Genomic DNA, 15562 nt, shown 5'->3' with positions numbered 1-15562 from the left:
TCGACAAGATCAGCGTCTTAGCCACTGAGCCACTGCGTCCCCTTATTAATAGTTACCTAGATCCAAACATTAAATCTTGATCACAGAGAAAAATATTGATAATGTTCTCACTACTTAGCTAAGGGATAATGAGCTAATGCATATTATGAATTCCAGCCGGAGGCATCTGCAGGGAATGTGTGTCTCTGTGTATGTTAAACTGTCAAGATGACATTCATAACCATGTAATCAAAGCCTCAGCTGGATGGCCCTGATCTTAGATTATAAAGTGATGTGTGTAGGAGATGACAAGGCTGAGGGTGAGGGAGGGGTCCAACATGTCATAAGCCATGAGTCCCTGTGCACCTGCAAGAGCTCTAGGTCCAGCCCACCTTGAATGCCTTTCTTATCTCCCGCTCATTTGCTTTGACCGTTAGTAGCTCAGATTCTTGTAGAGAGTTTAAGCTTACAATATTCATTTGAACTGCCTGAATCTCCTGATTTCTCTGGCACTTGAGAGTCTGGCTCTATAAGAGGAAAATGACATCATTTTTTTTACTGCACGCCATACTTGGAAAATCCATAGTTATTCCTATATTGAAGAATTTGACAGTAATTAATTCAAAACCACATTCATATCTTTAAACCATAGTAATTTCCCCAAAGCTATGCTAAAAGAACATAGGGCTATTAGACCAGACTGGAACAATAATATGGCAGAGCCTTATCTTATGTATAAGTGTCCCCTCTATTGTTTTATATTTTCTGTATTATTGAAATGTTTTCTGAGGTGTCAACTAAACATGAAAAAAAATTAATTGCTGATTTACTTCATTTCTGCAGCGAGGACTCACAGTGTCTCCGACTGCTGTCAGGTGATGTCTCACTTAACGATTGCAGGTGTTCCATTTAATGTAGCAAAAAAATAATAACAGTACCATGCTGCTTATTTATTTAGGACATTTATCCAGCCGTCCATCTTACTCTGGGCGCCTCCCAACCAAAAGTTAAAACAACATGAAAAACCGTAGATGAAGTATAAAACTGAACACATTAAAAAAAACAATATGTCTCACTTAATGACTGCACTACATCATGATGACTTGTCTGATCCCTACTGTGGTTGTGAAGACCCCCTGTAAGAATAAGGCGAGGTAAACGGCCCATTCTTGACCATTTACATGAAATATTTTGACAGGTGTGATGCTCTGTGCAGAGCCTGTGAGAAATTCTCTCTCTGACTGCTTGGGCATTACTTATTAATTAAGATAACAGCTGCCTCGCCAGTTCGCAAGGGAGACCGACAAACCGAAAAGGCTCCTGACTTGGCAACCTGCGTGATGGATTGGATTCTAAAGTGAAAGCAAGCCAATTGCTAGATTCGCTGGAAGTTTTTCCTGTCCCTTTCCAATAAATCCTGTTAAACTCGGGGAAAATCTACTTTCTGTTAAGAGAGGGTTGCCAAGAGCTTTGCAACGGATGAGGCAATAATTCCGTGTGCAATATTTATGTATTTATTTGTCAAATGTGTGTAGCTACCCATCTCACAAACCAGGTGACAGCATACAAAAAAGCAGAAAAACAGTCCAGTTGATAAATAGTGAAACTAGTATCACTGTAATTGTTTTATAAAAGCATTTAAAAACAATAAAAGACAAAGCAAAAAGAAAAAAAAGGAAGAAATGTTAGGTGAAGATACATAGGTTAATAACAATTAATAATATCATCAGCACGGACACGTTCCCCATTTGTCAATTGCAAAAGGCAGCCTTACTGGGAACAACTTATATCCTGCAAGGATATATATAACCCATCAAACATCCTATCAGCTTTTTGGGAAGGATATGATAGGCGGAGAAAAATAACAAATCCAGCCTGAACATCTGGCTAACTGTGCAACAAACAACAACAACAACATCATCAACAACAATGATAATATATTCAAGATGGACAGTGATTAATATTTATATATATACTTATAAGTGGCTAAGACGCTGAGCTTGTTGATCAGAAAGGTCATCAGTTTGGCTGTTCGAATCCCTAGCGCCACGTAACAGAGTGAGCTCCCGTTACTTGTCCCCACTTCTGCCAACCTAGCAGTTCAAAGGCATGTAAAAATGCAAGCAGAAAAATAGGGACCACCTTTGGTGGGAAGGTAACAGCGTTCCGTGCACCTTCAGCATTTAGTCATGCCGGCCACATGACCACAGAGAACGTCTTCAGGCAGCGCTGGCTCTTTGGCTTTGAAACGGAGATGAGCACTACCCCCTAGAGTCGGGAATGACTAGGACATATGTGCGGGGGGAACCTTTACCTTTACCTTATATACATATGTGTGTGTGTGTGTGTATATATATATATCTATATATATATGTGTGTGTGTGTGTGTGTGTGTGTGTGTGTGTGTGTGTGTGTGTGTGTTACAACCCCTGGTATGCCCAAATATGGGAGGGAGCTCGCTACTCCCTCTTTCTGTCATTCGGCTCATCACAGAAAACCATCCAGATAGAAACCCATATTTTTATTTTTAATGTTGCCTTTTTATATTTGTGTTGTATTTGTGCTGATAAATAAATAAAGGGAGACTAGTATAGATCCATTTCAAGCTATTTAGCTCTTATCAGCTAGCCATTACATCGGCCTGGTATGCAATACAGCCCTGGTTCGAATCCCAGTAAGGGTATGGCTAGCTGATGAGAGCTAAATAGCTTGAAATGGATCTATACTAGTCTCCCTTTATTTATTTATCAGCACAAATACAACATATATATATATATATATATATATATATATATATATATATATATGTATGTATGTATGTATGTATGTATGTATGTATGTATGTATGTTAGATACATGTACACTTTTGAGAACAGGCAACAGAATTTCATTTTTATTTCATATTTCATTTCATATTTATATATACTTATAAGTGGCTAAAACACTGAGCTTGTCGATCAGAAAGGTCAGCAGTTCGGCTGTTCGAATCCCTAGTGCTGCGTAACAGAGTGAGCTGTGTGCCAGTGTGCCCACAGAAAAAAATGATAATAAAGGCTATCTTATTTTTCCTCCAATCCTCTGAGCCATTCTAGAAGGATATCTTGGTTAATGGTGTTGAAAGCCATTGATGGGTCAAGTGGGACAAGGATGACTGCACAACCCCCTCCTCATCCATGCCAGTGGTGTTTCTGTCCACAGCATAAATAAAAACATGGTGATTCATTAAGTAAGATTTATTAAGTTCATTATATATTTTGCTGTCAGCGTAGTAAAGTACAGGTAGTCCTCAACTTACAATAGTTAGTTTAGTGACCATTCGAAGCTACATTGTCACCTAAAAGGTGATTGTATGGCTGTTTTTCACACTTGCAACCATCCCCTTGGTCACATGATCAAAATTCAGCTGTTTGGCAACTGATTCATATTTATGATGGATGCAGTGTCCTGGGGTCATGTGATCTCATTTGTGACCTTCTGGTAAGTAAGCCAATGGGGAAGCCAGATTCATTTAACAACTGTGTTACTAACTTAACAACTGCAGTGATTCGCTTAACAAATGTGGCAAGAAAGGTTGTAAAATGGGACAAAACCAGTGGTGGGTTGCAGGCGTAACGGAGCCTGCCCGGAGCACTGGGTACCGTTCCGGTATGGTGCTCCGGAGGGCCCACCTGCCCACCCAAGCTTCTTACCTGTCCTTTAAGCCTTTCTTGCCACATTTGTGGCAAGCCTTTGGCACTTCCACGCACGCACATGGTGCGTACGGCACCTGCGTGACGCTCCACCAAGCAGCTGGAGTGTCGTGGAGGCTTACGGAGACATCGCAGTCAGGTATGAGGCATGCAACCATAACGGAACCCACCACTGGACGAAACTCACTTAAGAAATGTCTCACTTAGCAACAGACATTTTGGGTTCAGTTATGGTCATACTCTGAGGGCTACCTGTACAATGCACAATGCATACTATACAATGTACAGTACAATCTTGCTGCCGTTTAAATCAAGAAGCCAATTATTTAGCAGGTCTTTTTCTACATTCCTAATACATTCTTTGCTTTATGCAATTCAACCAGTATTCTCTATTAAGTCCATAAATTAAAATTAAGTTCCGATTTAGCCAACATAAAAGGTTTACAAAATTTGATATAGATTGTGTCTATATGTGGTCAAGAGTTTCTTAACTTTGATCTCCAAATTTTCTTTTCTCTTTCTTTTTCCATGAAACATTTGAGTTAAGTCCATAAATATGAGTCTTAAAATATTTCAGACAATCATTACATTGTCAATCAAAAAACCTTCAAAATACTGTTTAATCTATTTCAGTAAAAAGTATCTTTAGTAATGAGGTTCTATCTAAAATACATAATGTTGCTGGAGGTTGATCAGATACTTCTGTAGAAATAAATATTGAATTTATCCATCCAATTAGCTAAGGATCAAAATAATAAAAATTAATCAGGTTGGGAACAAGTCTAATATGTATCTTTAAAAAATAATAATATTCTTGCTGTGAAGGATTTAAAACTTGCCATACTGTTACAAAATTAAACTCCAGCATATAAGATTTTTCATGAATAAGAGGTAAATTTGGTTGAGCAATATAATGATGTGTGAACGGATCTAAGACTCATTTAAATATTCAGCTGTAATTTTCTAATCTCACCAGCAAACTAAAAATATATTAAAAATACCTATATACAACAATGGGTGGTCCTTTGTAGTGCATATTAATTAATTGGTGCAATGTGGTTAATATAACTTTTGACCATCAATATTTTTTTTTAAAAAATCCTTCTTGTTTACTACAAACTTTGAAGATTTAATAAGCAACACTATGGCATTTCTGTCAGATTTTGAAGTCCACTAATAGATGATTGACAATTTTCTCTAGCAAACAATTTCTCTTATATGGAAGGATGCTTGTTGACTTGCATATTAAGCTTATATGTTTAATGCAAACAATCTAATCAGCTCACAAGAGGTGTGGCAGAAAATGGGGAGGCCAGTCGAAAGCAGGTAAAAATGGAAGTAGAAAAAATAGAAACCCCCTTTGGTGGGAAGGTAAAAGCATTCCGTGTGCCTTTGCCGTTTAGTCACATGACCTTCGGACAGCGCTGACTCTTTGGTTTTGAAACGGAGATGAGCACCGCCCCCTACAGTCAAGAACGACTAGCACATATGTGCGAGGGGAAACTTTACCTTTATAGTCAGTAGAAGCAAAACTGGTAGCTGTGATTTTACATTTTTGTGTTTATGATAATAATATAACAACGGTTTATACCTGGAACATTAAAAAAAAAAGAACTGAAGACTTGATTTTGGTTGCTCAAGACTGAACTATTCAAGCTAATGCAATTGAGGTCAGAATGGAAAAATCATGAAATAATTCAAAGTGCAGATTGTGCAAAGAGGCAAAAGAAACAGTTGATCCTGTACTCATCTCTTCACAAACTGATTATAAACAATGACATAACACAGTTGCCAAAATGATTTATTGCAGCATATGTAAAAATTATCATGTTTCAATGATGAAAAATGGGTGGAAAAATAGTTGAAAATGAGCAGATTAAAATATCAAATTTCCTAATACAAACTGATCAAGCAAGCAAAACACACCAGATCTAACCAGAAAAAAGAAGAAAAGAAATAAAATGCAGATAATTGATGTGGCAACACCAGAATATACTATATAGTAGAATAGAATGGAATAGAAGACAAAGAAGTGGAGAAGATCACAACGAAGATCCCACAATATTCAGATTTTAAGAGTTTCACAGATTTTCAGATTTCAAGATGTGAAAATCAAAGTTGAAATATTAGAGCCTAAATTATAGCCTAAACCATTTGTGGTGGTCCCAGTTGTTATTAGCACACTGGGTGCCATATCAAAGGATCTTAGACAGAATATCTGTTCATTGAGAACATTTCTATTTGTCAATTGAAAAAGGCCTCAATGCTTGGACCATATACATATTTCAATTATATATTATGACATCCTAGGTTCTTGGGAAGAATGTCATGTGTGTAAAGGCCTGCTAGTAAAGGAAGCCTAAAAAGTAAGGTTCTACATTTAGGCAAGAGAAACAAAATGCACAGGTACAGTAGATGTGGTACTTTGCTCAATAGTAGCAACTGTGAGAGGGATCTTGGAGTCCTAGTGGACAACCATTTAAATAGGAGCCAGCCATGTGCAGCAGCTGCCAAAAAAACCAACACAGTTCTAGGCTGCATAAACAGAGGGATAGAATCAAGATCATGTGAAGTGTTAATACCATTTTACAATGCTGTGATAAGGCCATACTTGGAACACAGCATCCAGTTTTGGTTGCCATGATGTAAAAAAAAATGTGGAGACTCTAGAAAGAGTGCAGAGAAGAGCAATGAAGATGATTAGGGGACTGGAGGCTACAACATATGAGGAACGGTTGCAGGAACTGGGCATGGCTAGTTTAATGAAAAGAAGGACAAGGGGAGACATGATAGCAGTCTTCCAATATCTCAGGGGTTGCCACAAAGAAGAGGGAATCAAGCTATTCTCCAAAGCACCTGAGGGTAGAACAAGAAGCAATGGGTGGAAACTAATCAAGGAGAGAAGCAACTTAGAACTGAGGAGAAATTTCCTGACAGTTAGAACAATTAAACAGTGGAACAACTTCCCTCCAGAGGTTGTGAATGCTCCAACACTGGAAGTCTTTAAAAAGATATTGGATAACCATTTCTCTGAAGTGGTGTAGGCTTTCCTGCCTGAGCAGGGGATTGAACTAAAAGACCTTCAAGGTCCCTTCCAACTCTGTTATTTTATTCTACCTTGTTACATAATCTGCATTTCTGAACTATTTGTAAAGGCAGATCTGGGGAAAAAATATTATCTTCCTTATAGTCCAAAGATCCTAGATAAATGTAGGATATCATTATATTGTCATCTGAAACATCTTAGCACAATAGTCCAAGGTTTCTCTACTGAACAGAAATAGAAACGCCATACTTCAATTTCTATTTAATATTAAGGTTGCATTGAAGAGACTTTGTATATAAATGAAGAATGTATTAGCCTGCCTTACACTCTGCATTGTAAGGAATGTTTAAAATTGTATGATGTACAGCTTTGCTTCATCTTGAGCCTGCTTATTTACTTTCCACACAGTTTTGACCTTGATGGCACATTGCTGATCAGAATTCTTAAGCTAATTTCCTCTTACGTGAATTAATCGCGAAGGCTTTGAATTTCTGCCGTTTCCCCCTCTAAAAGAAAAAAAAAATCAAAGCTCTCTTTTATTTGTAAAAGTCCTGTTTCACCTTACTTAGTGTGTTTGTTATCTTTACAAATTTGGTTTCTGTAAAAAAAATAAATCTATAAATCATAAGAAGGGGATTTTCAGGAGATAAGTATTATAAGCTGCTCCTGTATTACTATCTCTGTTATGCTTTCCCTGCAGCTGATTAGACAACGACAGTTTTATTTCATCAATGCCCTTTGTTTCTCAACCTTGGCAACTTGAAGATGTCTGGACTTCAGCTCCCAGAATCCCACAGCCAGCTTTGCTGATTCTGGGAGCTGAAGTCCAGACATCTTCAAGTTGCCAAGGTTGAGAAATACTTCTCTAATGAACTGCAATGGTTATCCATTGACTTCTGGGAGCAGTTCAGTGGTGGGATTCAGCTGGTTCGCACCACTTCGGGAGAACCGGTTGACATTGGTGGGTTGCCAATTTTGTTACTACTGGTTCGGGCACACTCCTGCGCACACTCTTACTCCTGCTCCTGCACACGCTCCCATGCACGCGATGTTTCTGCACATGCATAGAAGCGTCCAGGCGGAGCTTCCTGCCCCCGCTATTACCGGTTCAGCCGATCCGATAGCAACCCACCTCTGCCAGTTGTTAACTTTCTGAGCAGTTTGGTGAACTGGTTGTTGGAAGAAATCATTAAGGCAGAGAACTGGTGGCTAAATTATTTGAATCCCGCCACTGGAGCAGTTCAGGTTATTACCTAAAGGAGTGGTGTAATCTGCATGTGGAGTAGGATTGAAGGGGATGATCTTTGCAAGCGCACCGTGGTTTCCCAGGGAAGGGTCCATGGCAAAGACATTGTGCAGTCCTGAACTGGATGGGGGAAGGAGGAAAAGCTGTGTAGCTCCACCTTGGAATCTTCCAGGACATCTGTATTAGGTTATAAGGTTGTAGCCAAAGTCTGGTTCATTAGGTATCAGGAAATAAAGAACTGGACTCGATTTGAATCTTGTTGTGTCATCTTTGGGCTTAGGCCAGATAAAGAGGCCTTGATGCATGCTTATTCTCAGGCACAAAGAACTGGAATGACTCCATAAGCAGGTCAAAGTAGTTTCTTTAATGTTGTTCTCCTCTTTACAAAAGCCTTGCCAGACAAACTGTGTTCTCTTGGGAACAGGCAGATGAAGAGTTCAGAAATCTGGCCTCTGTTGTTTCTTCTCACGATGTGACTCTAAGCTACCCAGCCTCTTTACTCCCCCTCCTCTATACTAGGCTGGAGATTTCACCACAGTTATCCAAAGAACCACCTGTTTTTCGTGGCTTCCGCCCAGCCTGTACAATCAGTCAGAGTTGGCATGCTCTTTGCCCTGTCACTTAAATTGTACCTCTAATGACACCCAGGAAGCACGCTGGAACACCGTCTTCCCTGAGATCTTCCCACTATCCATGTTCAAAACATGGATAGAAAATCTGGCTGATCTTCCAGTCTTTGGAATTAGAATGAGTGGCAGGTCCTGCATGCCTTGTTGCATTTCTCCTGCCAGTTGGGTGTTATTTGTTAGTTTTAATTGTACTGTATGATTATTTCAATTAGGCACTGTCCAGACTTGTCATAGAATGGCTTTACACATTTCTGCAATAAATAAATAACGGTCCGGAATAAATCCAGTTTTTGACTGCTCTTCAGTTTGAAGAAACGGTACTTGCTTGAATGGAAAGGAATAAGAAGCAGTTTCTGCTTTCTGAGGTAATTTCAACCTCAGTCTCTTCATCCATCAACCTACGGTTTAGTTTAAACAAAGGGGAAACAAAGGGAGTTTTTGACTTAACAATTAATAGAACAATCAAAAGATGAGGAGAGAGACCATTTCCCTCAGTGAAGAACCAAGACTGTGAAGTCAGCACATTGCCTTTCTCAGCTGGAAGGCAAAGAAATTAATATAAATCTAAAAGCATGATTGATTTGATGGTCCACGGTGAAGGACCGAGACAATTAGCTAAGCTTTCAATGCGAAGCAGATCATTTCTCAGCGAGAAAAAGTGCTTCTCTGGAAAATTAAACATAGAAGGAAATTGAAGGAGGAGAGTAACAAGGGTGAAAGTAGAAATGAATGCAGGAAGTGAAAAATAGAAATCAGGTATCCCCAAAAAAATTAGATGCAAAGAATGAAATTGTGAAAGCTGCAAAAAACAAAATCTATTGCGTTTCCGGATGCCACAGCAGGGTGTGAAATTACGGTAATGTGGTATGTGAAAAAGAATAATGGTATGATGAAGGAAAAGAGGTTGTGGATGAAAAAGAAATGCATATAAGAGAATGATTGCTGCAAAATAGGAAGCTGAATGACGTTTAGTGATGTGTATCGAAAGAGAAGAATTTGCAAAAATATAAACTGAAAAAGCAAGGAATGGTTAAGATTAAAAGAATCCGAGAAAACGCAGGGCGATTTTGATGGAAATAAAATGCCTACTGTTTTGCAAGTAGGGAGAGAGGACTAAACAAGGAATCTCCTGCAGAGTGCATGGAATTAAAAATAAAAGTGATGAAATGAAATTCTCCTTCAAAAGTGAAATGAGAAAATGTTGGAAGGAATATTTTAGACAGTAATAAATGGAAGAGGGGAAGCGAAATAAATGCTGTTCAACTTAAGTATCTAAGGAGCAAGTACTGAAAAAGGAAGAGCTGTGTGTTGTGAGGATGATGAAAAAAGGCTAAAGCTCAGGAGTATGTGGAATTATTGGAGAACCACTAAAATTCAGATGCTGTATGTTCTGTTTACTATATGTGTGCAGAATCCATTATGACTGATGATTGGAGCCATACTATCATTATTGCCTATACAAAGGAAAAGATTGCAAGGATGAATGTAAATATTACAGGGGAATTAACTTTATTAAGTGCATCCGAGAAACTATTTGGTAGAATTTTGACTGGAAAAGTATCAAAAAATGACAATTTGGAAAGGGTATTATGGCTTTATGGTAAGCAGGGAGAACACAGATCAGATTTTTACTCTTCTGAAGGTCCTTAAGAAGGATATGAAAAAGAAAATATCTTGGTTTAGAGTCGCTTGATAGTGAGATGGGTGGCATATAAATTTAATAATAACTCCCTTTTTACAATCCTGTAATCCAGAGGTGGGTTGCTCCCAGTTTGGCACAGTTTGGCTGAACTGGTAGTGGCAGTGGTGGGAGGCTCCGCCCACCTGCCCTGGCGCTTCTGCAAATGCACAGAAGCATTGTGTGCGCACACGAGCACACGCACAAGCAAACCAGTAGTAAACCACTTAGCAACCTATCACTGCTATAATCCCTTAATTTGGGGTAGAGTTGGGACAATTGGATGGAGCTGAGCATTTACTGGCCAGGTGCCCTTCCTGATACTACATGAGGTTCACAGCAGATATTTGTTTCTTTGTGCCCTAGGAGAGAAATATCTGTTGCCACCTAGATTGAACTTCAACCTTCTGAATGGGAAGCGAACATCTTCACCACTAGCCACCACTCTTTGAAAGCATGCATATACGAGTAGATAAATAGGTCCACTTTGGTTTGAAAGTAACAGCCTGTACCTTCAGCAAATCAAAGAGAGAAGCAACCTGGAATTAAAGAGAAACTTCCTAACAGTGAAGATTAATTAACCAGTGAACCAGCTTGACTCCAGAAATTGTGGATGCTTCATCACTGGAGGTTTTAAAGGAGAGACTAGACAGTCACTTATCTGAAATAGTATAGGTTCTCCTCAGTGGTGGGATTCAAATAATTTAACAACTGATTCTCTGCTCTTATGACCAGCTGGGTGGTCATAGGACTCGGTGGGCATGGCCAACTTGATTGGTCTCACCCTTAGGAAATTTCTATTTAGTCCAACTCGCAATAAAATAGCCAAATAAAATAGCACCGTTCCAATATTTAGAATAGAATAGAATAGAGTAGCAGAGTTGGAAGGGACCCTGGAGGTCTTCTAGTCCAACCTCCTGCTTAGGCAGGAAACCCTACACCACTTCTGACAAATGTTTATCCAACATCTTCTTAAAAACTTCCAGTGTTGGAGCATTTACAGCTTCTGGAGACACGTTATTCCACTGATTAATAGGCCTGTCAGGAACTTGGCGGGGCTCCTACAAAAATGAGGGGGTCAATCTATTTTCCAAAGCACCAAAAGGCACGTCAAGAAACAATGGATGGAAACTAACCAAAGAGAGAAGCAACCTGGGACTAAGAAGAAATTTCCTAAGGGTCAGACTAATCAACCAATGAAATAGCTTGCCTTCAGAAGTTGTGGGTGCTCCATCACCCACAAGCAACACAGTTACAAGACAATTTGAAATATTTAAAGTCTAATACTGTAAGCTAACTCTTAAATGCTGAAAAGGCAGTATCAAAATACATAAAAATAGAAACAGCATTGCAACCCTATTCCAAATTAATGAATTCATTTCTGCTAATTAGAACGTGTATTTAAAAAGACATAAGAACTCTGACAAGAAACTCCTGCTCTGTATTAACATTTTTAAAACTTCCCTGGCCTAATCCTGTCAAGAACAAGGAGAGATTCAACCTAGAAATAAGGAGGAACTTTCTGACAGTGAGAACAATCAACCAATGGAACAGAAGTTGCCTTCGGAAGTTGTGGGAGCTTCATCACTGGAGACTTTCAATAAGAGATTGGACTGCCATTTGTCAGAAATGGTGTAGGGTCTCCTGTTTGGCTAGGGGGTTGGACTAGATGACCTACAAGGTCCCTTCCAATTCTGATAATCTGTATGATCTGTTAAGTTTCTATTGTTTCTGTGCTGCCTGCATTCCTGAAGTTTTGTAATCGCAACTCAGTATTTGCCTGTTAAATGGTTCTTGGCTGTCTGCCCAGAACTATTAACTGAAGGAAGAGAGAAGGGGGAAAAAACCCTCTTTCACTTGATCCCCCCCTCCCCCTCTCCCCCCCCCCCCAACGTTTTAAAGGGGCTAGAATTTTTCTGCTGAGGAAATGGCTATGTGGTTATTTCTTCTTTTTCTTTCCTCTTCCTTTGGTTAATTACCATTGAGCATAAATGTCTGAGATACGTGTCAACTACTGGAATCATTAGACCGGCAGGCCTGGCCACATGACAATGGAAATGTCTTCAGATAACACTGCTCCCCCAGTTAAGAAATGGAGATGAGCACCAATCCCTAGAGTTGGACATGACTGGACACAGGAAACTTTTACCTCTTTATCTATATGAGGATTAGAGAGATGAATGTAGCTGATAACGTTCTTGGCTGAAAGCCCACATGATGTGCAGCAAATATTAGGTAGCAACAAGAAACGTGAAATGAATGTTTCAAAGACCATCTTAGTTGTGTTTCAAGGGAAAGTGGAGTAAGAATTATATATCATAGTCAGTGGTGAAATTCATTTTTTTTTTTTTACTACCGGTTCTGTGGATGTGGCTTGGAAGGCCTGGCAGGGGAAGGATACTGCAAAATCTCCATTCCCACCCCACTCTTGGGGGAAGGATCCTGCAAAGTCCCCATTCACTCTCCACTCCTGGGGGAAGGATATTGCAAAATCCCCGTTCCCTCCCCACTCTGGGTCCAGCCAGAGGTGGTATTTGCCGGTTCTCCAAACTACTCAAAATTTCCACTACCGGTTTTCCAGAACCTGTCAGAATCTGCTGGATTTCACCCCTGATCATAGTGTATATCAAAGGAAGAAAAATATTGAAAGTCAATTAATTGATGCACTTCAGTGAAATGATTATTAAAGATAGGGAAGTTAAGATAACCAAATACTGGTAGAAAGTTGGTAGGTAATATGTTGTCATCAAAAGAAGCAAAAAAAAAAAAAAAGGCCATCTATCAGACCATGTTTCTGCCAGTTTAGATGCATGGAAGTTAATACTGGATATGTCAGAAGAAATATGAGAGTCTGCTGAATGCAGTGGGACAGCATGGTTAAGAAGTGTGCCTGATGATAAAAGAAGAATGAAGAAGTAATGAATGTATATGCTGTGAATACAGAGATGTTTCACCTCTATGGAAGAAGTACATTTCAGCGGCTTGGGCTAAAGACAGAAAATAGAGTAGTATCTAATTGCACAGCAAGTATACAAAGGGAAAAAAATGGGTTGAAGTGGGGAGAACAGGGAAACTGAGAAAGTCATGGTTGGATGGAGTTGATGAGATCTTCAGAAAAAGAAGTGAGCGCTTTAAAGAACAAAGGAAATGTGGAGAGCAGTGGATGGACATGAGAGAAACGAGTGAGCAGAATAGAACTGCATGGAGAGGCAAATGCTATCTGTGTTAAGTGTTTATTTACTCAGTGTTGATAGCTGTGATTCCAGGTGGTTTACGATAAAATAGATAAAAAGCACACTATATTAAACCACGCAGCAGTTGGTCACCATCTAAACCAGTGTTTCTCAAACTTGGCGACTTTAAGTCCTGTGGACTTCAACTCCCAGAAACCCCCAGCCAGCATAGCTGGCTGGGGAATTCTGGGAGTTGAAGTCCACAGGACTTAAAGTCGCCAAGTTTGAGAAACACTGATCTAAATTATGAACACAGGCAGGAGATGGGCTCTGACACACACACACACACACGTGCAAGAGGGCCCTAAGCTTAGCATAAACCCAAGTTTTCAAAGTGTTATGGGAGGCCAGCAGGGATGGGGCCAATCTAATCTCTTAGTTATGTCCTTTTCTTCTCACCATCTCATTACTTATCCTGAAAAGAAGTTCTTTCTTTTCATGTAAAATAGTTGTGAAACTTTTCTGCCTTGGGCAAAACTGCAGGCCCAAATGTACAGCTTTGAGAGCTCTTCACCAAAATATACCCATATTCTTGTAAGATGTTTTTTTTAAAAATGTGCATTTCAGATTTGCAAACTAAGTTTAAGAAATTTGCAAAACCGAGGTGCAAAGAGAGAGAGAGAGAGAGAGAGAGAGAGAGAGAGGACATTTTCCCAGTGTTCATTTAAAGATTTCCTTTGGGCTCCTTCTAAGACCCCTTAGCTGGAGAGAAGATATTTCTGACCTGCTCAAACCAGCAGGACCCAGAGACATATGGAGCACAAAGGAAAGTAACCACATGGGCCATTAAGCAAGCAAATTGTGGCAGCCTGATTCCAGCACACTTCCAAAATTGGTGAGTGTCTTTGCTTGGCTCCATTCAATTCCACGCATGCTGACTATGGTATGACAGACGTGAGTCACCTCTGAAGTTAAGCACTGAACCAGTTCTGGAACTTTTACTGACAAATGCCCAACTGGGCACCAATCCATTCAGCCCCCTGCCTTCTAAGTCACCAGGTGGAAAGGCTTGGAAGAGTTGTCACTTTGTACACAACAGCTGTTTGGAACCACTTTCAGACTTGCCTGAACTGTATTTACTGTCTGGATTCCCAGATGCAGCAGCCTTGCCATGGTGAACTCGCCTCAGCTGGAGGCAAGGCTGCTCATTTTCTGTTCTGCTCCCAATTTCCATGTCTTGTTATTTTCTTTTTTCCTTTTAGGGGGACCCTGGGATTAATGGCATTAAAGGAGAAAAGGTAATTGGCAATTTCTCTGGATAACCCTTTGCTTATCTCTCCTTGGGCCTATTTTCTCTTTAATTTTAGGTCTCCCCCCCCTCCCCCTTGCTGATTTCCTGGCTTCGGATCCTATGCAACAAACCAATGCTGTGATTCTCTCTCTGCCTCCTTCTCTTGGTAAATTCCTCTCTTTTGCTGATTTTACTCACAAATCTGCTGAACCGACTAAGCATGTGTAAAACAAATGATCATCTTAGCTCTGAAACTGAGATTGATCTCTTTTTCCCATTTACTAGATAATATACAGTATATAGTGCCTTGGTAAGACGACACTTGGAATACTGCATCCAGTTTGGGTCACCATGATACCAAAAAGAAGCTGAGACTCTGGAAAGAGTGCAAAGAATAAGAACAACGATTCTTTGCAAAGAATAGCAACAAAGATGATTAGGGGGCTGGAGGCTGAAACATATGAATAGTTGCAGGAACTGGGTCTGTCTAGTCTAACAAAGAGAAGTACTAGGGGTGACATGATAGCCGTCTTCCAGTATTTGAGACACTGTCACAAAAGAGAGGGAGACAACCTATTCTCCAAAGCACTTCAGACAGGACAAGAAGTAATAGATGGAGACGTATCAAAGAGAGATCCAACCTAGAACTATGGAGAAATTTCCTGACAATGAGGACAATTAATCAGTGGAATGCCTTGCCTCCAGATCTTGTGGATGGTTTCTCATTGGGGTTTTTAAAGAAGAGATTGAACATCCATCTGTCTAGAATGGTATCTTTGTGGCCTAGCAGCGGCCAGTTGAACTGGCAGCAGATTCGGACAGTGAGGAGGT

At 39.8% G+C, this 15562-nt stretch overlaps 1 protein-coding gene across 7 annotated transcripts in view; it reads left to right on the top strand.

The window, feature by feature from the left end:
• Nucleotides 1–15562, top strand: part of COL16A1 (collagen type XVI alpha 1 chain) — a 289804-nt gene that overhangs the window by 174823 nt on the left and 99419 nt on the right. For all 7 annotated transcript variants that reach the window (XM_081962316.1, XM_081962321.1, XM_081962318.1 and 4 more), the window contains one exon: nucleotides 14703–14738. In XM_081962316.1, the coding sequence (XP_081818442.1) occupies nucleotides 14703–14738 (36 nt within the window). The remainder of the gene's footprint in view (nucleotides 1–14702; nucleotides 14739–15562) is intronic.

This window comes from Natrix helvetica, assembly GCF_964273705.1.
Source record: "Natrix helvetica genome assembly, chromosome: 9".
NCBI lineage: Eukaryota > Metazoa > Chordata > Lepidosauria > Squamata > Natricidae > Natrix > Natrix helvetica.
The sequence above is the reverse complement of the archived record's forward strand: the minus strand, read 5'-3'. Positions and strand labels throughout refer to the sequence as shown.